Below are 26,029 nucleotides of genomic sequence, written 5' to 3'. Positions count from 1 at the left end.
TGATACCTACTTTTATATCAAGGCAACACAATTAGAAGAAGATATATTTTAACAATTTCAGAGGGGATTTTTGAAATGTATTACCTACTGCTTTCCACACATGCTGCATACACATAGCAAAGCAATAAACACATATGGACAAACAGGACCCTATGGACATGCACTAATGGAGAGATGTCACAGTGAGGGCTGACTAGTTCAAGGACATCTCAGCTGTGCTTGGAAAGTTCTAGCACCTCTCCAGTAACCACACCAATTTCATGCTTTGGACTCAAACTGGCAACCCTCTGGTTTCCAACCCCAGCCCCTATTGAATCAACACCTGTCAACTTAATAGTTGCTACAATAGCAGTCCAAGACAGCCAATATTGAGTCATTATTGTGTACGTTTGGTTTTGTTTTGTGGAGGAAATAACGAATTAAGACATTATTCCCGCAAAAAAGTGAGTTTCTGTAGTAAAATTGATCTTATGGGTAGATACTTTGTGAAATTCCCAATTACAGTCTTATATTTATCACGCCATATTTTTGTGCCTGTGCACTTTTCGGTGAAGCTTCCAGTTTTCCGACGGCCGTGAACGCAGCGTGGTTCGGTGGCTGCTGAGCTGATCTTTGTGCGAACGAAGCAGAGCGGTCGCAGTTAGCAACGGACAGCAAACACTCCGAGGGACGAAAGACGGCGAAGGGGACAGCTTCTGTGTCATAAAATCTACACACATTACGATTATACAGCGACAGAGACGGCCTTAAAATGGTAAGAATACATCTCAGAGTTGTAATTGTTAGATGGAGGCGCTATTTTCTTCTGACAACCAATCTAGCCCAAAGCTAGCTAATGCTAACGCTAGCTGTTAGCGAGCTGTTTTCCTGACTCATTATTGAGCAGCCCGAGAAGCTAGGCTGCCATTTTACACCAACAACACAGCCAGCTGCTCCGTCCTGAACACTGCGGTTAACTCGACCATTGCAGATTTTATCTGAAACCTATCCTAACAATTACATATGAATATACATGAATATAGATATCAAACCAAACATAGACTTGATGTTGATTTTACTCTAGTCCACCAAAGCTAACGTAACCTAGGAGCTAAGTGGCTAATGAGGCTGAGAAGCTAATGATAGCTAGCAGTGTTGCGTAGCAGAGTCTGACACCATTCACTGCCGAGTGTAGGATAATCTCAACAAATATGTTCAAAAGCGGTCAGTGCTCAGCTTAAGTGTTTAAGTGGAAAGCCAACACAGTCTTTATGCTGTCAAAAAGTACTACAGCTCCTGAATAAACTGATCAGATCGGCCCTCTGCTTGTTCGGAGTGAGGGATAGTGATTTGAACCTGACACGGGAGGACTCCTGGATTACCTGGTGAAGACATGGGCCCTGTTATTATAGGTTAACTTGTCAGATTGATATTAACTTAAAAGGAACATGAAAGGAGAGATTTGTCTTGGGCTTTTCACCTATACTGCGGCCTTTGATAGACAACATCCAGCACCATTCACACTAAACACTGAATACTATCAAACAATGTCAATGGTCTAAGGAAAGAACATAAATCTGATTTCTTATAAATGAGAGCTAAAACGAAACATGAAATCTATGTCAAAACGTGACTAAAAAATATATTTTGTCCATATAATGCCGAATGATGATACATGATATGTATGTCGATATTTTCTCTGTAAATGGATAGCAAACGACTGTCAGAATAGCAGAATTGAAAACTTGTATATATTTTTAATTAAAATCGAATAATTATAAAGCCTGTTTGATTCCATGGCAACAAAATTAGATGTCTTAAACACCCAGTAATGGTCATTTTTTGTTTTTAATTTGGAAAAATGCAGAGAATAGCCTATATTTTGACACATATTCTCAAAATTAAAAAAAAAGCCAGTACACAGAAGTGTTTTCAATGTTTAAGTACTTAAAACACCATGTGTTTAAGCATACAATACCCATGTCTTTGTGACTGGTGGTATCAAAAGTAAAGAAAGTCAATGATCGTCATACATATTTTCCACCAAAATGGAGAGAAAAATGGAATAGGTGAGCAGCCCTTGCTCCCAGTCATGCCGCCAGCTGCCAAAATATAGTTGATCAGTTCAGACTGGGGATGTGTCAGTTTTACATCTGCTTAGGGAGTTTGTCCTGTCGACAAACATCAGTCTTTGGCCAAACTTTGTGACATAAACAAGTATTATGTGTCAATGTTTATCTGTTGTGTTTAATTAATTTTATGCTGGAATCTGGTATATTTAGCTGCTAAATGAAAACGAATGCCCAATATCTTTGTAGTCTGCGTGGTCAAAAGTACAGAAAGTTAAGGATCTTGGATCATATTTTTAGCCAAAAGAGAGAGAGACTGTCTAAATTGCACAAATATGTTGGCAAAATTTGTTGAAGTGGGTGGAACTAGTGAGCAGCCCTCGCTCCCAGGCATGCCACCAGCTGCCAACATATTTGAACCATCTAGACTAGGGATTTACAGATGCATCAGTTTTACATCTGTGTCAGTTGTTTGTCCTGTTGACAAATGTCATCCTTCGCCAAAATTATGTGGCATGTACACATGTCAGCTATCAGTGTTAATCTGTTGTGTCTAATCAATGTAATTCTGGCATCTGGTCTATCTAGCTGCTGAATCAAAATTATAAAATCTCATATTACTGATGTTAATGATCTTCAGTCATATTTGTTGCCAAAAGAGAGTGCGCTGTATAAATTGCACATCTATGTTGGCAAAATTTGTAAATGTGGGTGGAACTGGTGCGTAGCCCTTGCTCCCAGCTATGCGACCAGCTGCCAACGTATATGTGCAATTTAGACTAGAGATGCATCAGTTTTATGTCTGAATCAGCTGTTTGTCCTGTTGACAAACATCAGCCTCTGGCCAAATTATCAGTTATCAGTGTTATTTGTTGTGTCTGATTAATCTTATGATGGCCTCTGCCAGATCTACCTGCTGAGTAAAAAAAAACAAAAAAAAAACCAACTAAAATCTCCATTACTTTTGTCATCAGTGGGATCAAAAGTGCATGTGCAGTGATGTTGATGATCTTCATTCACATTCTTTGCCTAAAGAGAGAGAGCAGTCTAAATTGTAAGAATATGTCTGCATAAAATTGTAGAAGTGGGTGGAACTGTTAGTAGCCCTCCCTCCTGACCGTTTCCACCAGTTGACAACATTTATGTGCGATTTAGACTAGAGATGCACTGATGCATCAGTTTTACACCTCAATCAGCTGATGTTTATCTTGTTGACCAACACCGGCCTTCGCCCAAATTTTGTGGCATGAACACAAATCAGTAATCAATGTTAATCTGTTTTGTTCCATCAATTTTATGCTGGCATCTGGTGTAGCTGCTGAATAAAATATAGATTTTGTACAGAAACTGTGACCTGTTGGATAAACTCTGATCTGTTTTCATGGTCAAACATGAAAGAAATTGTTGGCTATAGCAGGAGTGTTGCACAATAATTACCTCCGCCAAGAAGGTTATGTGACCGGCAGGGTTTGTTAGTTTGTTTGTTAGCAACATAACTCAAAAAGTTATGGACGGATTTTGATGAAATTTTCAGGAAATGTCAGAAATGGCACAAGGAAGAACTGATTAGATTTTGGGAGTGATCCAGATCACCGTCTGGATCCACAAATTTTTTGAAGGATTCTGTACTATTGGGAGATAGGGCTAATGGCGGAGGTCTGTGCTCTCCAAGTGCTTTTCTAGTTAATACAAGAAAACATTGGCTTGCCATTGGTATGGTCCTAATTTTTATGTTAAACATTGTATTATAATTATTATAATCTAGTTTTTTTATTTAAACATCGACTCATTAGTCAACAGTTTAGTGTCTAGTTTTAGTATCGGCTCAGCTCGGTTAGAGCAAGGTACAATTCCTGATGGAAGATGGATCATGGAGGCCTATAACATTCAGTAAGGTCAAGAAGTGTTTGACTGTTATGAGATGAAAATAAAAATTGAAATCACAGTTTTTAATTTGATATTCATATACATTTTGTAGATTATGTCCTGGTAACATTTTTTTTATCAGCCCATGATTTCTTTTTTAATGAGTCATTTACAATTTGACAAAGCACAAAATATAACCAAATATTTACAGTGAATACCCCATGGTTCAAATGTTATTTTTTTCTGACAATGTTCAGCTTAGTATTACATTTTCCCTTGAAAGAGGAAAATAAAAATACATTTGCATAGTTACTAGCATTTCTTTGTTGGTAAGGTGTAGATGCCCTATTGTACATTGAAAATATTTGTATTTTTTATTACTGAGATATTGTTGATAACATATATTCTGTACATGTTCAAACAGAGGGTTCGGAGTTATTACTGAGTGTATTTGAGTATATAGTGTTTTTTTTTAGTAGTAGTCAGACCAAATCATGGATCTTTCCATGCTGTGATGCCGTTGAAGACAAACAGAATTTAACATATTTTACACAAACCTTTGTGTGGACTAGAACATTTTTAAAGAATACAGAGTCTGTTTTATGGAATAAATATAATTGTTTATTTTGTGTCCAGTATAACTTGTTGAAGTTAAAGTCTTCATATTTTTATATGCCCCCTTTTAAATCGATGCTTGGAAACTATTGATCAGACTTTAACTTTATGTCAGCCTTGAGTTTTTGAACTGTAGTTCCTTTTATGCTCATGTTGTGGTATTGTTAAAATACTGCCCTTGAGATAGCATCCAGTTTTTCTATTAGGTGTTATGAGCTGCCGTGTCTAGTTTCCTCTTTTCAAATGGTTATATTCCAGTGTTTCTATGGAGCGATAAGGTCTAACTAACTGTTCATGTGCAGACACGTCTTTCCCCCTCAGAATCAACCTGTTAGAGTGGGTGGATCTGCATGTGTTTGTACAGACCATAGGGTGGGTGTATGTTGGTATTCAGAACATCTGTAGGATGATAATTTTGCACGGAGCGGCCACAGACTGATCCATTCTAACATACATGGTTATTCAAAGGCCAGTACCCAGTAGCAAAAAAGCAGCCAAGGAAGTGTTCATACCCTCGCTTAAATCTAACACACATTGTGGAATTTAACATGCTGTAAATAGTCATTTCCTGGATGTTTCATTATGTTTTGAAAATGTTGCTGTGTTTCATTCATTAATTTCACATATTAACTTGGTTTACAAACTGTAAATCCAAAATACAAGTCTCTCTGGTATGCAAGGGGTTTATTCTGACTAGGCATTATCAGGGAGTAATGATCCATTTTGGGCATTCAGATGCAGTTTAGTACATGTCCTCACTATGCAGTAATGGTACATATTCTGTGACAACCTGATATCAAAACTCACTTGCCAGCTTCTTCTGCAAACAACAGCCCATACATCACTTCCATGGCTGTCTTACCATGGCTTGGTGTCCCTACATGCAGTGTGCAGTTAAACTGCTAGTCATAAGAATGAATGGATTAATGAATTAGCCACAAGCTAAGAGGCAACTGGGTACTCTTTAACATCCTTTCTCCCTTATGTTGACATAAAAAATCTTTCAAAGGACACAGAGATGTACTGTTTAGCAATAAACCTTGTCGGTTGACTGGTTAAGTTAAAATGACACCTCAAACAGGAATTACATGTTGTAATTGAGAAGTCTGTTCCATCAGATCAGTCCTCTACAAGGTTTATTTCCTGAACATTATGCCACTGTGTTCATTTAATGCAGGATTATGAACTAATGAGGGAGAAAAGATGTTAAAAAGCAGTGCCCTCAGCCTGTTCTGTGTGACTTTGTATCCCATAAATCTTGAGCAGGGAAAAAAGGCTGCTTCCAATACAAAATAAATGGAGGCGAATTTTCAATGGCATCAGGTCAATACATTTGATTTGATTTTCTGTAATGACTGATTATATCTCAACATTTTATGCTGTTACATTTGTCACATAGGACACAGCCAACTTTTTAGATAAAAAATAGGTATTAAAAGTTGGTCTGTACACTGGATTTTACAGTATTCAGTCTAATGGATTTTATCTATTTAAGGAGTTTTCCCGAGTGACTTTGTACTACATGGAGCACATGTCGCACCTGACCTGCCCTTTCACAACAGCTCTCTCACACATGCTGAGTTTTGCAGACTGATCCTCTCTGCTCACCATCATGTTGGCATGCATGACTGAAATCAGTCTCCATCAATGTTTGGAAGCAGAAAATGACTCATACTTCTTCTATGGCAGCAATATTTGGCAAATCAGCAAAACGTAAACATTAAGGGTGTCAGTGTCAACTTTCTAAATAGGAAAATTAATCCAAGTAAGCTTTCATTATCAATCATCAACCTCAAAAGTATTCCCTCCCCTCATTCCCCTCATGTACATTTTGTAAGAAAACAAAGAAAATAAATCAAAGATGACACAAGGTAGATCTGTTAGCCAGCAGCAGCACCCCAGGATACATGATGGTCACTACCAGGGCTGCATCTAACAGAAAAACAAAGTTTTGACACAGGGTAGTAATGCGCTCAGAGTTTAATGCTCACAGTATTTTTCAGAAAGTACTATACTTAATTGTTTGCATTTTCTGTTGTTCTCTTTCTGCTGTGAGTGGTTTTCTATCTGTTCGAAATAAAGATAAATTCAAACTTAAAAGAAAATACTTCATGATGTTCCTGTTAGGGATGCGCACGGTGAATCGGTGAAACGGTTAAAATCGTTTACCAAATTAGCCGGCACGGGATTTACTAGTCGGTTAAACTAATTACCTATCATTTTTTATGAACGCAGGCTTGAAATCCCGCTCTATAATGCTCTTTTAAACTGTGATGAACCTACTGCCACTAGAGGCCGCAGTAGCTTCAGTTAATGGCCGCTGCCTTCCTCTCTGTCACTGCACTGGATATAAACATGAGAAGCTCAGCGGTGGCTTAGCGTGTTGTAGGAGGACTGCAGTACGACAGTTTTTCTAAAGTGGTATGTAGGCTGTCGAGGGTTGAACTCATGTATCACTACTCACCCAAAGTGCAGAGGCCAAATATCAAAGCACACTATTAATCTGCAAAGAGGAACAAAGACAGGTGGGGCTAGCTTTTAATGCTAGCCATGCTGTAAAGAGTGTATCAGGCTAACATCACACCTGCTGACACAATGACCCTGTGAGGAATTTGACTGTTTTCTAAGGGTTTTCTCCTCTTTAGACTAGTCAGTTAAACGAAATGTAAATGAGCGTTTAGCCTAATAGGGAAATGATCCTTAGGAACATCCTTGGTTCCTGTTCACATCCAAGTATACACACTAATTTATCAAAACCTTGTAACTTTTGGCTTTTTCTTGTTTACACACAGAAAAATAACTGAAAAAGCAAGAGGCCGCGTAACACAAACTTCCTCAAAAATCCCAGTTAGACACAATTCAGTTTTTTTTTTTACAAATGTTCAAAATCTTAAAAACGGGGCTATTGAGGGTTCGACTTGACGCCACAGCAGCATGAGTCTCTGCCATCTCAGCCACTGAGTGGTAAGAGGATGTGCTGGTGACAGAACTCAGTAGGTAGTGAACAGTATGCAGAGTTATTATTTCAGCTTTTTAATAACTACATCTTTAAGATGTCACCATGGTCAGTGCACACCCTCAGCGGATGGAATATGTTTATGAAAATGTTTGGAGCCGTAACGTATGTTGATAAAGACACAAGATGAAGCTGGACAGTAGCTTGGCCACAACAAGCATACAGACAGTGATGAATATTAGCTTAAACTCGCTCCATTTCCCTTCTTCTTATCTTTAAGGAAAATTAAGACCAAAATAATATCAAAGATAACAAAGCTTGTAATAAGAGCACATTATGTCTTCTAGCTGTATACATAGTCATGTCCGATTGACACGGCTGGTTTTCTAGGGAAAGACCGAAACGGGTTGCCTAGTCATGGGTATTCATCACAGATTAAATGAAGGATGAAACTAGACACTCTGCTGCTATTGTGCATGTGTGCTAGGGCTAAACGATTTGGGAAAATAATCTAATTGGGATTTTGTTTAATCAATATTGCGATTGCGATTTAATATGCAATTAATTCTTAAGTTCCTCATGTCATGCATTTTACAACAAAAATGAGCAATAATTTATTCTTTACTATATAACAACACAATACTCAATTAAACTAGGCAGAACAATTTTTAAAAAATATTGAAATTAGATTTTTTTTTACTCATTTTGCAAATTTGATATGAACTATTGTATTAAAGGGAATGGCATTTTTTATATATTTTTCATATTTAATAAGAAAAAAATACAAAAATGAAGAAAATTACTTTTTTGTACACTATTTTAAAAATTTGTCACCAGAATGATTGCATGGTATGTTATGGATAACATCTCTGCTGCAAAAAACATTCCAAACTGGTATTTAGACACAAATTTCAGGTTAAAGAAATATTGCACCTTCTGCGATTTGAAAATTGCAGCAGGCCATATTGCGATTTAATCTAATTTGCAATTAATTGCCCAGCCCTAATTTGTGCAATATTTGATTGCTTTCTGTTATTGAATTAGTGCAGAATAGTCCATGCCCACATGGTGATGCATTGTTGGAATGACTGATATAAACCCACCTTTAAGATTGTATAACTCAAATCATAACTTGGAAATGAGGTTCAATTAAAGGAAGCTTTCTGTGCTTTTGATAAAACTCAGGTTAAAATGGTATCTGTCTCAACAGTCTATCCTAACCCATCTTTTACCTGGTCTGACCCATTCAGATCTGTATGTTTAACATGTTAAAGATGCTGTGAAGTGATGGCGCAGACAGCAGTCACTGTAAAGTCAATCCAAAGGGACTGAAAGTCTGCTTGGCTGCTCCTCTGAATGCTGAGCAGAGCAGGAGAAATCAAAAGCTGCTTACGCTAATGAAATGTCCTCCCCCGCTGCCCAACCCGGCACATGATGGGTTTGCGTCCACACAAACACATGTGTCAGTGTCCAAGAAGAAGAAGTGCTCGTCGCTGTGATTCATAATCAGCAGAAGCTTCAGAGCTCCTCATGACTCACAGTCAGAGTTTTTGTTTTGGTCAACAAAATTTAGGTAGGAGATAAAACACTGAAATCAAAGCAATGGGTGTGTTTTGGTGTTGTGACTGTGTGTTCTGTGAAAATGCAGAAGTGATAAGTTTCTCTTTGTGTATTTAACTTTGGTTTGTATTGTTTGTGTTTTTAAATGTAGGGTATTAGGTTGTTGAGTCTGGTCAGGACACACACTTGACACACTCTGGTTACAGAGTTGTGGTAACACTGTACTACATACAGCAGGGAAGACTTCTGTAGCATCTACCAGCTAAATGCAGCTCTCTCTCTCTCTCTTCTCTCTCTCTCTCTCTCTCTCTCTCTCTCTCCAAGAAATCCTGCTGGGATTTTGGAGGCATGGTGCAGCAGAGAGCAGGGTAAGAGCTTCATTTTTGGGTCATTTATTCAAAGTTCAAAAAGAGCACTCCCAGTCAGAAATTTTTAGGAATGATTTAAGAAGTTTGCACATGCTGCAAGCTACCTGCCAGTTTGTTGGCATCTTTGTCCCCTTTTTATTCTCAGTTCGTCTCTTCCATCTCTCCATGGGCAGTTATTTTAATGATGCTGGTTGTTTTTGGTGGCGCCAGTAATCGGTAGGCCCCAGGCTGTGTAATCAGTCATATCAGGAATTCCTTTCTTCTCCTACAACACAGTTTAAAAATGCACTAATGTTGTGGCATATGACATTAGTTGACAAAATAAAGCTTTTCATGATTTCAGTATTTGGTTGGAAAACGGAATACAAGAACAATAACTGCACTTTGAGGTGCACACACTTTTGTTTTTTTTTTTTCTAAATGCAGATTGTGATACATAAATTTTGGCTTGTTGTTTCCACTTGTCTGCAGTGCTCGCTCAGGGCCTGTGTCTATAGCTGCTGTTTTTTGTGCTGGCTGTGCTTATTTTCAATACTAAACTGATGAAGCCCCAGAATTTGAGTTAGGGCTATCGTTTATAAATTCAGACTCAAATTCTTGGTCACACAACATCCTGAGCGCAAAAACGGCCCACCTGTCAGCTGTTTTTTTTGCTGCACTCACAGCACTCTGACTTGATAACTGTTCAACTTTCGGAACACTTCACACTCACACCAATCAAAATCAAGTTTGGGCAAGACTTGTAACACCATCTGTATCAACATTGATGTCAAAGGAGAAATTGATCTGACTTGTCTTTTTGAAGGTACAGTTTCTAGGTGTACAGCTGCTGCAAAAGCCTGGGCAGAATATCCTGAAATGGTTTTCATATGGTGCATTTCCACGAAAGTTGTAACAATAGACAGGCTGAGGGCAGGATTTAGCTGATTTTGAGTCTGCTCAGCCATGACTGGTGATCTTCTGGTCTTCTTTGTCACTGATCCCAGATGCAAGCACATGAACCGTTTCATGCCATGCACACAGTGGACAAACAGCTCCCAAGTGTGCAGCACGGATAAAGTTGTACAGACAGGCCCTCTCTTTCCACTAAACTTAATGGGAGCGCATCTCACCAGTTTAGTTATTAGAGACATCACTTTTCCTGCTCACAGCTGACTTCCTGCATGTGTAACAGACAGCTTTTAATATGACTGTGGTGTTTACTATAGCTGCTGTAAAGCAGTTGTTATTGCTGCAATCCAGCTTGCTGTGCAAATAAAGCCAAAGCCATGGCTGTATGTTTCTATTTTTACTTCTCATTAAGTATATTCAGTTTTGTAAACCCAGAAAATTTGGTTAAACATGTAACTCTAAATGAATGAAACTATAGTAACCTAAAACGATCTGTGCATAGTGCCTAAGCAATGAAATATTACTCAAGTTAGGACTTACACAAAGACTACTCGTGTACCCCAATACTAAAGCCCATCCCTAAAGGTTCAGGTCTCACCAAACTAATAGAATATATGCCCTAACAGTCTCAGAGTTTCAGCTTTGACCCTTAATAGTGCTCATAATTTTCAGACTAAATATAGTGTTGAGGAGTAAAGTGGCTAAGTGACAGCATCATAAATGCAAACAGGCCCACTAGACTGTCAACAGCACTATAGGGCAGACACTTCAAGGCTTGTTGTACCCTGAAAAGAACATGCTCCCTGAAACCAGTTGTGATCTTTGACCTTTGCTGCTTTCCCGCCACGTGTGAATGGGGAACGTGGCATCCACAGCACCGCTGTTGGCGACCTGGCATAGGATTCTAGTTTTAAAACAGACTCTCTAGAAACTGTTGCCACTCAACAAGCGGTCCACATCCTGCTACTCCTGGTTGCACAGCAGTCGAGCTGATTCCAGGTCAGATACTATAGAGCGGCAAACATCTGATGCCTTCTAGTGTGGGAATCTGAAATCTGATTCCGGAACTGCTGTAGAGGCCACCTTTCTTTATTGCTATTGAATAGATGCACAGGAGAGAATAAATACTAACCTCTGTTGTCAAATGGCCACTCTTGAGGTATTGTCTGCCTCAGTTGCCATGGCAACTGCAGGAACACCTCAGGTAGGGCTTCCTGTCTGACTTAAGCAAGGATCTGCCAAACAGCAGTGGAAGGTGGAACAGGTCTAGAGTTCAAGCAGAGCTGTGTGAGCTCTCTGCCGACAGATCAAACCCTGCATCTGACAGTCATCTTACTAACAGGCATCCTCATCCTGAGAGCTGCTGATGGTGAACACCTAAGAGAGAGCTGGGGACTGGCTATTGGAAGATGTTTTTGAGTGTTTTTACTCCAGCACTGGGTTTCAACCTTATGTGATGCTTATGAGTCATCTTAACAAGACACATCTGTCCTGTACTTTTAATTTTTTTCCTTTTACTGGTTTGTCACTTTTGGAGATCAACTCTAAATGCCACATGTGTAATTGTTGTATACATCAGATAGAAACAAGCTGTAAAGTTGGGAATAGAAGTTGCACTGGTATACCAGACATGGCTTATGTTTTGGTCTTACAGAGCAGAAGGTCTTTATGCACAGTGATGTCCATTGTGTTTTCAGCATGCAGTTTTTGTGTACCTCTAAAATGTGATGAGTTTGCAATCCTGCTGGCTCCAGGTATGATTGTGGGGTTCTCAGTCCACAGTGATTGCCTGGGAGTGGCTGTGCTCACCTCCTCTGGGTATGTTGTCTTTAATTGTGGAGTCTTTTAATCAAACCAGTACTCAACAAGGTACCTTAAAATCTGTAGAAATAAATCACCCTGGTGTACAGGTACATCTCAAAAAATTAGAATATCATGAAGAAGTTCAATATTTTTTGTCACTCATTTCAGAAACTGAAACCCATATATTACATACACTCATTACACATAGAGTGAAATATTTCACGCCTTTATTTCTTGAAATGTTGATGATTATGGCTTACAAATAATGAAACCTAAAATTCAATGTCTCAGAAAATTAGAATATTACATAAGATCAATTAAAAAAAGTAACCTGACATGCCAGACGGATTTGTTTCAGACATCCATCTGGAAAACCACTGATAGACAGCCGCTACCAAGGAATAAACTCCATATAGAGCTGCATTACGCGAACTATGGTGACTATAGACATGCCAGTACTCAACTTTTGTCGTTTTTGAATAGAAAACAACTCACTACCGTTCTTTGTTCTTATTTTAACGAAGAAATATTGTCAAGTTCTGATAAAACTGGCACTTTCGCAGCATCCATGCTAATCTCTTCCGCCATAATTGCACCGACTTCTTGTTGCTGCTTGCTTACATCACGACTCCACCTCGCCCAAAAGCACTACCCCTCATCACTGATGGGTCCTGTCACTTTCTAACCGGGCCAAACAGTTCAGACAGGGAGCTTTGCAAGATGGATTCACCAGTGAGAAACACGGAAACAGGCGTATTCATCTGCTTTGCAAGGTTATTAAAAAAAGGATATTTTAAACAGAAATGTCAGGCTTCTGAAAAGTATGTTCATTTCTATGCTCTCAATACTTGGTTGGGCCTCCTTTGCATAAATTAATGCATCAATGCGGCGTGGCATGGAGGCGATCAGCCTGCGGCACTACTCAGGTGTAATGGATGCCCAGGTTGCATTGATAGCGGCCTTCATGTTGTCTGCATTGTTGGGTCTGGTGTCTCTCACCTTCCTCTTGACAATACCTTTTCTAGTTACAGCAGACATAAGACAATCATTGGTTAACTTTACGGTCGGACCTTTGAAGCCAAAACCACTTCCAGACCACTTTTTGGAAATTTACATTTCATACACTTCAATTTTATGATCCACAGTGACATCATGAAACAGTGGCTGCTCTCCTCTGTACTATGTTAGTATTGCTCCAGAGAATATCAGTTCACCTCAGCAGTCAAGATTAATTTTAAAATGTACAGTGCTTAACAGATTTATTCGACCACCTGTCATATTTGTCTCAAAGACCATCCAGCATCATGAAGTGCTTTAATGCGGACTCTTTCATTTTCAGTGAGCTCTCCACATTTTACCATTTTGAACAGAAATGAGGGATTTCAAACTGAATTCACCTTTTTATACCCAAATTTGAGCCGGCTTACTGGGCTTCTCTGAGAAGTCAGAAATTAATCAAGCATAACATTCAACCACTAAAACTATTTATCTGTTCAGGAATGCCAGGAAATAACTATAATTTGACATATTAATCAAGAAAATAATAATGTGCTTTACTATTTTTACAGTTTTTTTGTAAATCAGTAAATTTGAAAATTCATGGATAACAATAATAATTATATTTTAGCATTGAAAATATCATTTGGGTTAAAGAGCTTCTACATATTGGTGTATTAACCATTGCAGAAACATAAAAAATGATTTTGGTAATTACCAGTGCTGCTAATTTAGGGCAGCTGTGGCATAAACCTTTCTTTGGTTAGGGTTAGGGTGGTCTTATAAATTTGTTAAGCACTGTATGTGTAGCCCAGATCAAGCCTTACCTAGTACACAACCTAGGAATGAACCTAGGTCACCATCTGACATTGTTGACTTAAAGTTTGCTAAAACTGGTGTTGATAATACATGTCTCATTCCATGGATATCTTAATGAAGTTTGCCAAAATTAAATGTCCAATTAGGACTTTAAACTGACCTTAGAGTTTTTAGATCAACCAGCTCGTGTGACTTCTGCATGCTAGTGGAAACTGGACCAAATGTGTTGTTTTGATTAATCCTGCTGGGGAATATGAAAATGCCTTGCTGTTTCTTTGAAGGAAAACTCGTGCAAAGATGTTGAGTCATTCTAACCACAAAGAACCACTTATTGTTATCACAATTAGGAATCAAGCTTTGGCTGGATATTGGCACAAAAATCGATGTAACCTATAACCCCCATTTAGCATCCAAATAGTCCTAAATGTCCCTCAGCAGGAGGGGTAGTTTATTATGGCTGTAATTGAGTGTTAGCAGACTGCAGCTGCAGTACTGTGGTCAGTCTGTGGGAGAGGGGGAAGGGAAACTGAAGACGGTGGCTGGGCGTGGAGAGGACAGCAGATTTTTAGTGACTGATGAAGGCCGAATCGAAGTCCTGATGTGACTGGAGCTGGGTCACAGCCCTGTGAGGCTAAATTCTTTTTCTTTGTTTCTTTGTTCATCCTTTAATGATACTTTTCTGTAAACTTTAAAAGACTGAAGTTTTAGGTCTGAAACACATTTATATGTCCATATTCATATGGGTATCAGCTGAAATGAATTTCTAATTATATGCATTTCTTCAAATATCAAATGTAATGCTTCCCTTGCTGTAATGGCTCAACTCTGTCATTTTATCCTTGCACGGTATGCATTTCGTTTAGGTGTCTACCTGCTGACTGTGTGATTAAACTAATGTCTCACTCGTCTCATGTCCATGTTGGTTATAAGATGTGGACTGTGACATGTGGTCAAAGAAGCAGGGGTAAATACTCTAACTTCTGACGGCGTTAAAAGAAATTGCACCTAATTTGACACCTCTGCTAAAGTTAAGCTAATTCAGCGATAAACGATGCATTTCTGATAAGCACAGCCCCCCCCCCCCCCCCCCACACACACACACACACAGAGATCTTTCTATGGTTATGTGGATGTTCAGTATCTGCCAGCAGTCAAAGCAGGGATCATTATTGCATGTAGGCTTAATGTCCATATACCTTGGTGGGTTTTGTTGTGGTGTGGGTATTCCTGCTTTTTTGTTCAATCCTGATCACATCCCTGCTTAATCCTGTTGAAAATGTTGCCAGTACTTTTTAAATGTCATGGCTCAACATTACAAGCTTGCTTAAGGAAGTTATTTCTGCATCTTTGTGAGCATTCAAAATAAATATCTAAATATAGTAAGCTGTATATAAAAGGAGCATGAGCAACTTGCTTCAAACACCTACACACTGTATATTGTTTTATTAAAAGAAGCAAACTGCGGTTTTGTTTTCCCACGTCTTTGAAAGCAGGAGCAGATCATCCTTGCAGATCTTCATACATTCATGACGTTCATACATCAGGTGTTCATTCATTGTCAGCAGGGACAGGAAGTACACAAACAGGGTCAATCAGCTTCCTCTCCTCTTCCACTAACTGACCATTGCTCTTGGGTCACGTCCTGAGTCTCTGGCCCTAATAGCTGTGAATGGCCAGAGACGGGCAGCGCTGCATGCCTGCTCCTTCTAAATATAGCAGCACTGCCTACATGTACACAGCAGTTTCTGCCCGCACAGCCTCCCTTTAGTCTCTGATTCTCTCACGCTGCATTTACACAACAAGGCCCTGTTTGGTTGTGGGATATCAGTGCTGATCTTTCTGTAATTACTGCAACGTCTTATCTCTGTTTGGTACCTGGGTATCCAAAGTAGAACCCTGATGTGTTTATTTGTACCTTATTAGTTTCATCAGTAATTTCTCTCTCTTCCATTTTTGTTTACATGCAAATTAACTAGAAAATCAATGTTTGCCCCAAGCTGGAGATATTAAATCTTATGTGGCAGGATTGAATTGTGGCTGCAACTAATGATAATTTTCTTTGTCGATGAATCTGCCAATTATATTTTTAAACTCAAAACACCATGTTTGGTCTAGCTAACAGTTCAGCACCTGATCATCTAAAGACATTCAACTTAAAATGCAGATAAAAATAGGCTGGAACACACAAGCTTAAAGCAGGTTTGATATTTAAGATTCTGGCTGCCTCTCGTAGAGATTTATGATTCTAGGTCTGGCTGCCTCTCGTGGAGTACCCACAATTACCACTGAGAAAAGCAAAATGGTCATCATTACCAACCAGCACTTTCACAGCTCACAGACATGGTAGGGGTTGTGAATGCAACCATGCTGTCTTCTTAACCAGGATTACCCATATTCTTTTTCTCGCTTTTTCGGATACAAAACATGAGACATGCCAGGACAGCCAGCCTTTAATGCTGATCACCCTCCAAGTTTTTCTTCTAAGGTCAAGTTTGATTTAGCAGGTGTCTGTAAGATCTTGTGGATGTGCAGTCACTAGGGGTGTGAACCACTCCTTCTCAAGACAATTCGAATCTCGATTCACAGCCTACAATTCGATTCACTGACAGTTTATTAAAAGACAGAACGATTTGGTCCAATCCGATTCGGTTTTGTTCGATCCGGTACAAACTGATTATAAATTGATTTGATCTTATTTATAAATCAGACTAAATCCCTGGCCTCCCAAGCGAACTTTCTGAAATTATGTTTTAAAAGATTCCATCATGTATGCCCATGTGTCTTACTTTGACAGTAAGTTGGGAGGTAAATATTAAAATGGGTTTTTAGTGGTACATGTAGGTCTTTCTGTACTTGTCACTTCCTTGGCTTTATTGATACCAATAAAATAAATAGGCAGAGGTTTCACAGCACTGCAGTGCAGTTTAATGGCACATGACCTAAAAATTCTTGTCTAGCTCACTCATGTCATAATGAAGATAACTGCTGAAAGCTATTATTTTTTCCTGAACAAGTCAGGCTTCTACACATGGATTTCTCATGGTTTATCACATGAAGCGCAGCGCTTCCTGCATACAGACGCAGCTGGAGAAAAAGGGACTTTTTAAAAGGGTTGTTTCTATGTCCCTTTATCATATGTCTGCTCCTTGGAAATGACTATATATTCTTTTTTTTTTTAGTTTTCACCTTTAAATCTCAGTCTGAAAACTCTGCCTTCTCCTCCATCAGCTGTTAAGCCGGATGACAGCTGATGAAGGAGACAGGAGTTTGGCAGGCTAAAGTTTCTGTATCATTAAAAAGATCAATGTTTGCCTATTATTTCCAAGAAGCAGATAAATGTGAAAAATTGAAATAGAAACATTGTTTAGAAAAGGTTTTCCTTCACTTTGTTTGGCTGTGCTCATAAGTAGGAAGCGCTGTGCTTTACTGGATAATCCATGTGAAATTCAAGGCTGTAGGAGCTGAATATGTCAGTAGAATATTAATTATTCTCAGTGGATGTCTTTGTTATAGAAAGACTGAGCTAGTAAAGCATTGTAGTGTCTATATGTGCCGTGAAATTTTGTTGCGTGCTGCAGTGGGCATATATAGCCTTTCAAAACGAGATTTATATTTCCCTTTTCACATTTCTCTGCTTGCTGCGTTCCTCAACTCACTCTCTACAACTTAACAGGCTGAATTGCTGGTGGTTCCATCAGATGGCTTCATTTGAGCTGCAACGCTCAGTTCAGACTGCTGTGACTCATTCTAGAACCGTCTTGCGTTACGAATCTTTGGTCTGAACTGGGCTTTAACTGTGTTTCGGCGCATTGATGATGATGATGTCTCCAACATGATGACATCAGCTTGACTAACCAGAGGAAAAAATGGGAAAGGAGTCACTTGCCGATTGTTAGCGGGTTTACCCGCGTTTAAGAAAACCCGCTTTTACATGCTAATTTTAGTGGGAAAGCGGTATAACAGTCACAGTGAAATTGTTGCAATCAGCATGAGTGTGGTCTCACAGCCTGGCCCACCACATAGTGTGTGCTTAGGGGGGACAATGATGTTGAAAATCAGTTGCAGCTGTCCTTTTATTCATGGTCATGTTTTTAAAATCAATTAAGATTGAAAAATCTGGCCACTTACACATAAGGCTAGCCACCGTTTTAAATGTTTTTTCATCATATAACTCTCTGAATAGACACACTTAATGACTTGGCCAGACCGTCAGACCCCATTATTGCTGTCTTTAGATACCATTTTACATTGAGGATTCCCCATACATAAGATCTCACTGAATCTTATATGATCAAATGGTACTTTAGAAGAAAAACAAATATGGAGAACACATGCATTACAGATGCAGAAAAAAATAAAGAAACGTTGACACATATATGGTGAAATCAAGGGATGAAATGAAGGCGTAGTTTAGTTTTGTTTATGTTTGTGTTAACGTCCGATTGGTGACGCTAACCCGTTTGCTTGCTCTCATTGGTAATCGTAGGTGTTCTGTGAAAGGCAGTTTCACCTCAAGTTATACATCTCAAATTTTCAAATTTAAAAAGAAAATGTTGGTGTGGTTTGTTTTATTGAATATTATGCTATGCTATTTTATAGTTGCAATTATCTTTGATTTGATTTAGTGAATTCTCAATCCAATTGCTTGCTTTGACCTTTCACAATAACATGTTTAAATCCTTGCCAGATATTTTGGAAATGAAATTATGTCCCATTTTTTTCTTAACATTATTGTCACATGAATAGAAAAAGAATGTTAATCTTTTTCATGTGTGTTATAATGACAGAATAACAGAATAGAATTAAATATTATTTACCCATTAAGTACTCTGCAATTTTCTGTTTTGTCCAAAAAAAAACAAAATCCCATATGAGTTTAGCATTTAGTACATACAGTGATGAAATGGATCCAAAATCGTTGGTAGACATTTACATCAGGGGTTTCCAAACTTTTTCCACATACAAAAGAATGTAAAGATGACTGGGCCACTTTGATATACATCATCTTAAGTTTGTAGGATAGCTAGGCTTAGTGATTGAATATGCTTTAAAACAGCCTATATCACAGGTTCCCATTAATGTCTGACAGGACAAAGTGCCTATTATTATGAACGTCCTCCCCTGGTCTGAATGTGAGCAGAGATGGGAGACACTGATTGCTCACCTCCACATTGATCTCTACATTCAGATGAACACAGCAAAATTGCCTAGTGTGGAAACTTAAAGTAAAATTCAATCAAGCACTAGGTTCAGATACTGTTGAAGGCCAATTGAAGATTGGGCCATAGTTTGGACATCCTTGCATTTGTACTGCTATATCAGTATTCATATATTTAGCTTTTTGTCTGTTCTTTTTATTCATTTTTTTGTAGATCTTTTTCCAATATACCGCTTGCCTCCACTTTGCCTCTTTGTGTAAAACAACAAAAACAGGAAATGTCTAGGTTTGCCCAATAATTGTCACAAGTATTCATTTTAAGACATTTTATTCACTAGTTTTTCTTCTGTGTCAATGCTCAGTCTTTGTATCTTTTTCTCTCTGTGGCATAAAGATGTTGACGCTGCAAGCTGTGGCATTCATTCACCTTCTCCTCTTGTCCTTTCAGTGCGGATGAAATTACAGCTTTAGGTCTGTCTATTAGCCTTAATGATGTGGTCACCATGGACAGACATCAGTGTCACTGTCAAACCAGCTGAAATTACTCTTGTGATAGTGTTGCAGTCCTGACCTGCTATCGAGCAGGGAGAAGAACAGATCAATTTGTGTTGGAAGTTTGATTCTTGTTCTTATGCATTTTATATTTAGGGCCTTACAGTGGTGTGGTTAGTAGTGCTGTTGCCTTAAAGCAGGAAAATTCCTGGTTTGAGTTTTGGTTGGACAGGGCATTTCTGTGTGGAGTTTGCATATTCTTCCTGCGCATTTATGGGTTTTCTTCAGGAACAGTGGCTTTCCCCAATAGTCCAAATAAATCGTGTTATGTTAAATGATGACTAATGTGTGAATGTGACTGTGCCTGGTTGTTTGTTGGTTACACCTGTGTTTGACTTGGGACCAGTCTAGGGTCTACCCTTCCTCTTGCCAAATAGCAGCTGGAAAGGACTCAATAATGGTCAGATTTTGGATTTAAAAATGTTTCTCTTTATCAAGTTTGCATGATAAAAATTGAATATTTTGCAGATACTGAATGCTCCATTCTGATACTGGCTAGAATGAATGGAGAGCAGCACCAAACCCTTGCAGAAACATCCTAAAGCTCACATTTAAAACGCACAGTTAGCTGGCAGAGTGGTTGAAATCTGCACTAAAATTACAAGTCTGTTAACACAATTATTATTTTTTGTCAGTTCAGGTCTAGCACCGCTGTGATCTTGAAGAGGGGAATAAATGCACACAGAAATGTGTAAGTCTATGCTCACTCAGAGTTCTAGATAAGGTGTTTGCCAAATGTGAAAAAGTAAAATTTAGCTTTTTATGTCATATAAAGAAATGTAGTACAGCAGGAGGCTGGGCGCTGTCTTCATCGGACTGTTAAGCGAAATCAGGGAGGCGTTAAAGTGGACTAATCTGTTATTATCTGAGTGACGTCAGGGTCTGTCAGCAGCATGTCTCTAGGGATCAGAGCCAGGTGTCAGTAGATAAATCCATATTACCTCCCCCGAGTGACTACTAAGACAGCACTGAGGAAACTGAGACTTGAATTACATTGTGATTTTAGACGAGGCAAGTTTATTTATCCAACTGAACATTTGATTATGAAACATGTTAAGATCTAAGATAAATAAGCAAATATGACATCAAGCAAAACATACAACATTTATGAAAGTGTCCCTAAACATGGCATTTAATTGCCCTTTTCATACTGCCAGTGGTAGATATTTATGCCTTCACCACTGTTTTAAAGACTTTAAGTGGAAATACCCTGTTTGAATTAGCAGAATAAGTTCTCTTCAGTTTCGTCATGCATCAGATAGGAACTCAGAGATGTCTGATGTCAGGTGCTGATACCTTTCTTATTATGTAAGAGTAATCAATATAAAGAAAATGGTGATAACACTATTCAATAAAAAAAATCTGTAGGGGGAATGTGTAAATTTATATCTACAAGTCATTTGTAGTAGCCAAGTCATTTATTGGAGATAAGAGTGACTTTATTTACACCTAGCTGGTGCTCACCTGGATTTTAGGATTCAAAATGAATCCAAGGATTACTTTTTGTTGCTTGTGTCTGTAGTGAAGCACAGCTAAATCAAATATCGCTAATCAGAAAGTATTTTTCTCCTTCTTTTTCCCCTGAAGGTCATCTGGTGAGGAGTGCCAAAGCTTCTAGGAGGAGGAGTGGCAGACAGCGCCACCCAGTTGTGCAGAGTGGGACGGCATCCCGCCTCACAGCTCGTCAGCTAGTTTCCTGAAGCGCCTCAGCCTCCGCCGCCAGATGGACCTCGCACTCTGAGAGCAGAGCCAGTTAGGACAGAAACCATCCGAGGAGAGGAGCCGGGGGACAGCACCCACCGGAGCAGGAAAGGGAGGGCATTGTTCGCAAGGGAGAGGAGAGGACGAGGGGCTTCACCATGTCGTCAAACAGGACCCAGAACCCCCATGGACTGAAACAGATAGGCCTGGACCAGATATGGGACGACCTGCGGGCTGGCATCCAGCAGGTGTACACGCGGCAGAGCATGGCCAAGTCACGCTACATGGAACTCTACACGTATCCTGAACAAACAGGGAGGGTTTCTCTGCAGAGCTGTGGTTTTAGTTTTTAATCTGAAGTCTTGTTTAGGCCCTCTTTATGCGTGAAAATAGAGCTATATTTAAATGATAAAACCGGGGCTTTCACTTCTCCTCAGCAACAGTCCAACTGATATTCATTTCCTATCTGATCTCCATCCTGCTGTTAGTTGTAGTCATCTGTCCCTGCATCCAGATGAGCTAACACCACATATATATGTTTATAAATTCTTACAATCTTACACAATCTTTTCCTAAATGTTCTGCAATTTTTTGATGAGATATATTTTTGGGCTTTTTATGCCGTCACTGGTAGAGGAGGGCAGTGGATAGAATTGGAAACAGGGATGCAAGAGTGGCTTTAACTTTTTGCTGCTTTGCTTGACACTGCACCCTTTCCAGTAGTATTGTAACATTTGGTTAGTAGATTTTTATAGCCAAAACAGTGGTTGTAAATATCGGCAGAAATTATTCATTTTTGCTGCAAGACTGGGATATTGGATTTATGCTACGACAGGAAAGTGATTGACAACAAGATAATAAAATTTTTAAGGTCAAATTCAAATATATGGTTTCCAACTTAACATTATGAATATTAAAGTAAAGATATTGGTTTTTTTTATGGATATCTTGTAATATTGGCTTCCATTTTTAAAGACCAAGTAAATTTGAGTAAATATCATCAGATCTCGAGAGCCATGTTGGTTAAATCTACAAAAACAAAATGTTGAAAGCTGTATATATTTAATTATAAAGCATGACTAATCTTTAACTAAACCCTCAGACTACTTTTTCCAGATGGAAATTTACGTATATTTTGATTTTGTAGCACTGTTTCCACAGAGGGCCACATACAGACATACATTAGGATGGTGGGGCCACTTTCATATTCCTTTCTTTGAGGACTTTAAAGTTAGTAAGACTAATCCAATGTAAGTTAATACATGCTTAGTGATTGAGTATGCCTAAATGGCTAGTTGATGACTGACAGGAAAATAGACAGTCATTTTCAGGTTTTTGGAAAGCCAGTCAGATTTGGCTCTGCCCCTGAAAAGTTATTGATGCTGCTATCTGCTGTGATAATCCATCAGGATGTTATTAATCAAGATGTCTTCTTGTCAAAATGTTTGTTTACAGATTTAACATGGTAGCACCACCTTGTGCTGAAAACAAGAAGTACAATACAGTTAAGCACAAGCTTCATGTTTTAATGTGGGCCGTATTTCATTTTATCTCTAGAATTTGCTGCGGGCCAATTAAAAATGGGCCACGGGTCGCATTTGGTCCACAGACCATAGTTTGGACACCTCTGGTCTAAAGTATTTAAATTAAACATTTTGTAGTAAAAACAAAAGATGCTTTCTACAAGTGGAAATCATTTCCTGCAATGTAATTTTTCTGAAAATTGTCTCTATTTAGTACTGTCTGTTGTCACCTCAGAGCTCAACAGTTACTGTCCACTTTTTTTCCCGACCCTAACATCACTTAAGCAGCCACAGTCAAAATTTGTGACTCCACCAATCAGGGACAATGCTGTGACCATGCCTCGATGAAAAACGACTGGTAAACTCACTAGTAGTGGCAAAAACAGACAGAATGTGGATTTTTTTGTGTGTAAAGGCAAGGTAAACCAGTCAGAAAAGCACCTTGACTCATAGGATTGTGGGTAATGTAGTGCTGTTGCCGGAGATGACGATTAAATCATGTTTTTCTTAAAATGAGATTGATTACATGGAGAATTGTGTCTTCTGCGTGACTCTATATCATTGTTTCACACCTGGGTAGCTTGTGGTAAGTCTGCCACATTTTTGCTAATAATCAAATCTAAAAAGCAGCTTAGCCTGAATGATGTTGTGGCTGATAAGGGATAGTAGGAAGGGGGAAGTGGGCGAATTAATCCCCCTCCTCCCAGCCCTGTTCATGGTTCTTAAGGCATTTTTAGAAATTCCAGGGTAGTTGAAGCTCATGTGAGATTCATGGGTTTGAATATTCTTTGAATTACTTCACTTAAACATGATGCATCTTTTACGTTGCATGCTATACGATATCAACAAGGCTGAAGCCCCTAAGATGAATGTTCTGTAATGTTCCCCAGACAGTGGCAAATATTTACCTGAAATTAACCTCTTGTTAAGTGAGTAGTCACCCTTGTTGGGTTGCATATTCCTGCTACTTCCTTCTTCCCGTAACACCAAATATGTTCTATTAATGTTTGCTTCGGCAATGAGTTAAACCAAAGAAACAGAATCCTGAAGAGAGTAACAAACCCCTCCATTAAAATACTGTTTCATACGTGAAGTTATAAAGTTTTAAACAATTTTCAAGGCCAATATTTTCTTTAAAACCTAACAGTCCAGTAACCTTGCAAAGCAGATGGATACACCTGTTTCCTTGTTTCTCACTGGTGAATCCATCTTGCAAAGCTCTCATCTGAACCGTTTGGGCCTGGTCAGAAAGTGACAAGACCAATCGGCGACGAGGGGCAATACTTTCGGGCGCAGCGGAGTCATGATGTAAGCAAGCAGCAACAAGAGGCCGGTGCAGTTATGGCGGAAGACATTAGTGTGGATGTTGCTAAAGTGCCAGTTTTATCAAAACTTAACGACATTTCTTTGTTAAAAAAAGAACAGAGAACAGCATTGAGTTGTTTTCTTTTCAAAAACGACAAAAGTTGTGTACTATGTTTTGCGTTATTCCTTGGTAGCTGCGCATGTTCAGCTCGCTGGAGGCTACGTCACGTGTTTTGTTGCTCTGATTGGCCCGTAAAGACGTGACAGACAGAACGTTCATCCAGTCACACTCTGAGTTTTTTCAAAGGCTCTGCCCTTTCCCAAACGCTTAGTATTGAAGGTTCCCAGATGGACTTTTTTCACAAGTCCATCTGGTGTGTCAGGTTAACAGTCCAGAGTTTAAAAGTATAATACAAAAATATAAAGACTGGATTATTCTATATATTTATGTTTTGTTACGGACATGATCAGTAAGTCTCATGATTGAATGTAGCTAAAGTATTAGAGTTGATGTATAAAGATGCCTTTTACCTTCCCTTTAAAATACAAAGCCTGCATGATGTGACTGTAACACACTCGCAGATGATTTCCTCTGAGGGCTAATTTTGTTGTTTGACAGCTTCATTTCCTCTTGTGCACCTTTCCAGCTCTTAAGGTTGTCACTATTTCTCTCAAGTGTGAAATACACAGAGCCATGTCACCTCAGAGATGTAAAACCATCCTGTCTGGAAGAGCCTGACGAATTTAACTTGTTGTGTGGTAGATTTGCCTTTTGGAACCTATTTAGCCCAAAACTGCATCAGTGGTAACCAGTTAAAGAGAACTTTATTGAGATTAAAGAGGGATATTCAGGTTTTTTTAAAAGGAAAAAAATCATACCTCATGACATTGCAAGCAAACAAACTTGAAGGGAAAACCTCCTGCATTAGTTAATATCAGCTACATTGGAGATAAATATATTTAACCTTTAATTTTACCTTAGACTTCAGTTATCGCTAGAACAATGGAAAGTTTGTTCATGTGCTTTGCAAAGTCGAGCAACAGCTTTATATTGATCAAGCAATTTAGCAGAATGACTCTCTTTAGCCTAATTCACATTGCCATTTGAAGCCATGATATTTATGCCCCTGTTGAGTTTTGTCTTCACTATGAAAGTTGCAGAGGTTTAAAGGGGGGATGAGGTGATCCCCAACTTTGTGTCAGCTTCAGAGGTAGTAACTGAGGCAATAAAGAGGCAGAAACTGGACAAGTGGAGCCAGTGGAGGGAGCGCACCACCCTGTGTGTGCATATCTGACTACATGTATATGGAGCTCCTGTTGTGCCATGCTGTAGACATGTAATAGTACCCTGTATTAGTAGTAGGTCTCCAAAAGGTAAAGATTGCAGAGCAGTCACCTTTTGTCACAGTATGCAGGCACCAGGGAGAATAGATTTTATTATTGGAAGCAGCCACATCCCCAGCAATAGGTGGCCAGAATTTTCTATTTAGTTGAAATGAAATGATAATGGCAATGAAATAATTCTCAATTGTCCAGCCCACCAAACTAGTGCACGCATTTATTTATCTTAAATTTTCAACCTGCACATAAAAAGGATTTGACACATTGTTTATAGTAATTAAAGGCCAAATTAGATTTTCCTTTAAAGAAATTTTAATATTAAGGGTCTAAAATCAAACATTTCCTCTTAATTATAACTGATAAAACAGAGGAAGTGTCTACAGTGATTCAGCTCTGTGTAATTTCTATATTTTCTTTCATATTTAGGTCTTTTTATGGATGTCAGTGTTTGTGCAGGGCTGTGAGGCTGTCATCAGTCTGCAGGTTGGGATGTAAAGGAAAACTGTTATGGACCAGGAGACATTGCT

At 38.9% G+C, this 26,029-nt stretch overlaps 1 protein-coding gene across 1 annotated transcript in view; it reads left to right on the top strand.

The window, feature by feature from the left end:
- The first annotated feature begins 598 nt into the window (after positions 1-598).
- The window catches only part of LOC121527211 (cullin-1), a 39,672-nt gene continuing 14,241 nt past the window's right edge, over positions 599-26,029 (top strand). Inside the window, exons 1-2 of the mRNA XM_041814060.1 lie at positions 599-754; positions 21,220-21,631. Of these exons, the coding sequence (XP_041669994.1) occupies positions 21,492-21,631 (140 nt within the window). The 5' untranslated portion in view covers positions 599-754; positions 21,220-21,491. The remainder of the gene's footprint in view (positions 755-21,219; positions 21,632-26,029) is intronic.

The sequence above is a fragment of the Cheilinus undulatus genome, linkage group 19, assembly GCF_018320785.1.
Source record: "Cheilinus undulatus linkage group 19, ASM1832078v1, whole genome shotgun sequence".
Classification (NCBI taxonomy): domain Eukaryota; kingdom Metazoa; phylum Chordata; class Actinopteri; order Labriformes; family Labridae; genus Cheilinus; species Cheilinus undulatus.
Note: the sequence above shows the minus strand (reverse complement) of the source record. Positions and strands in the feature narration are given on the sequence as shown.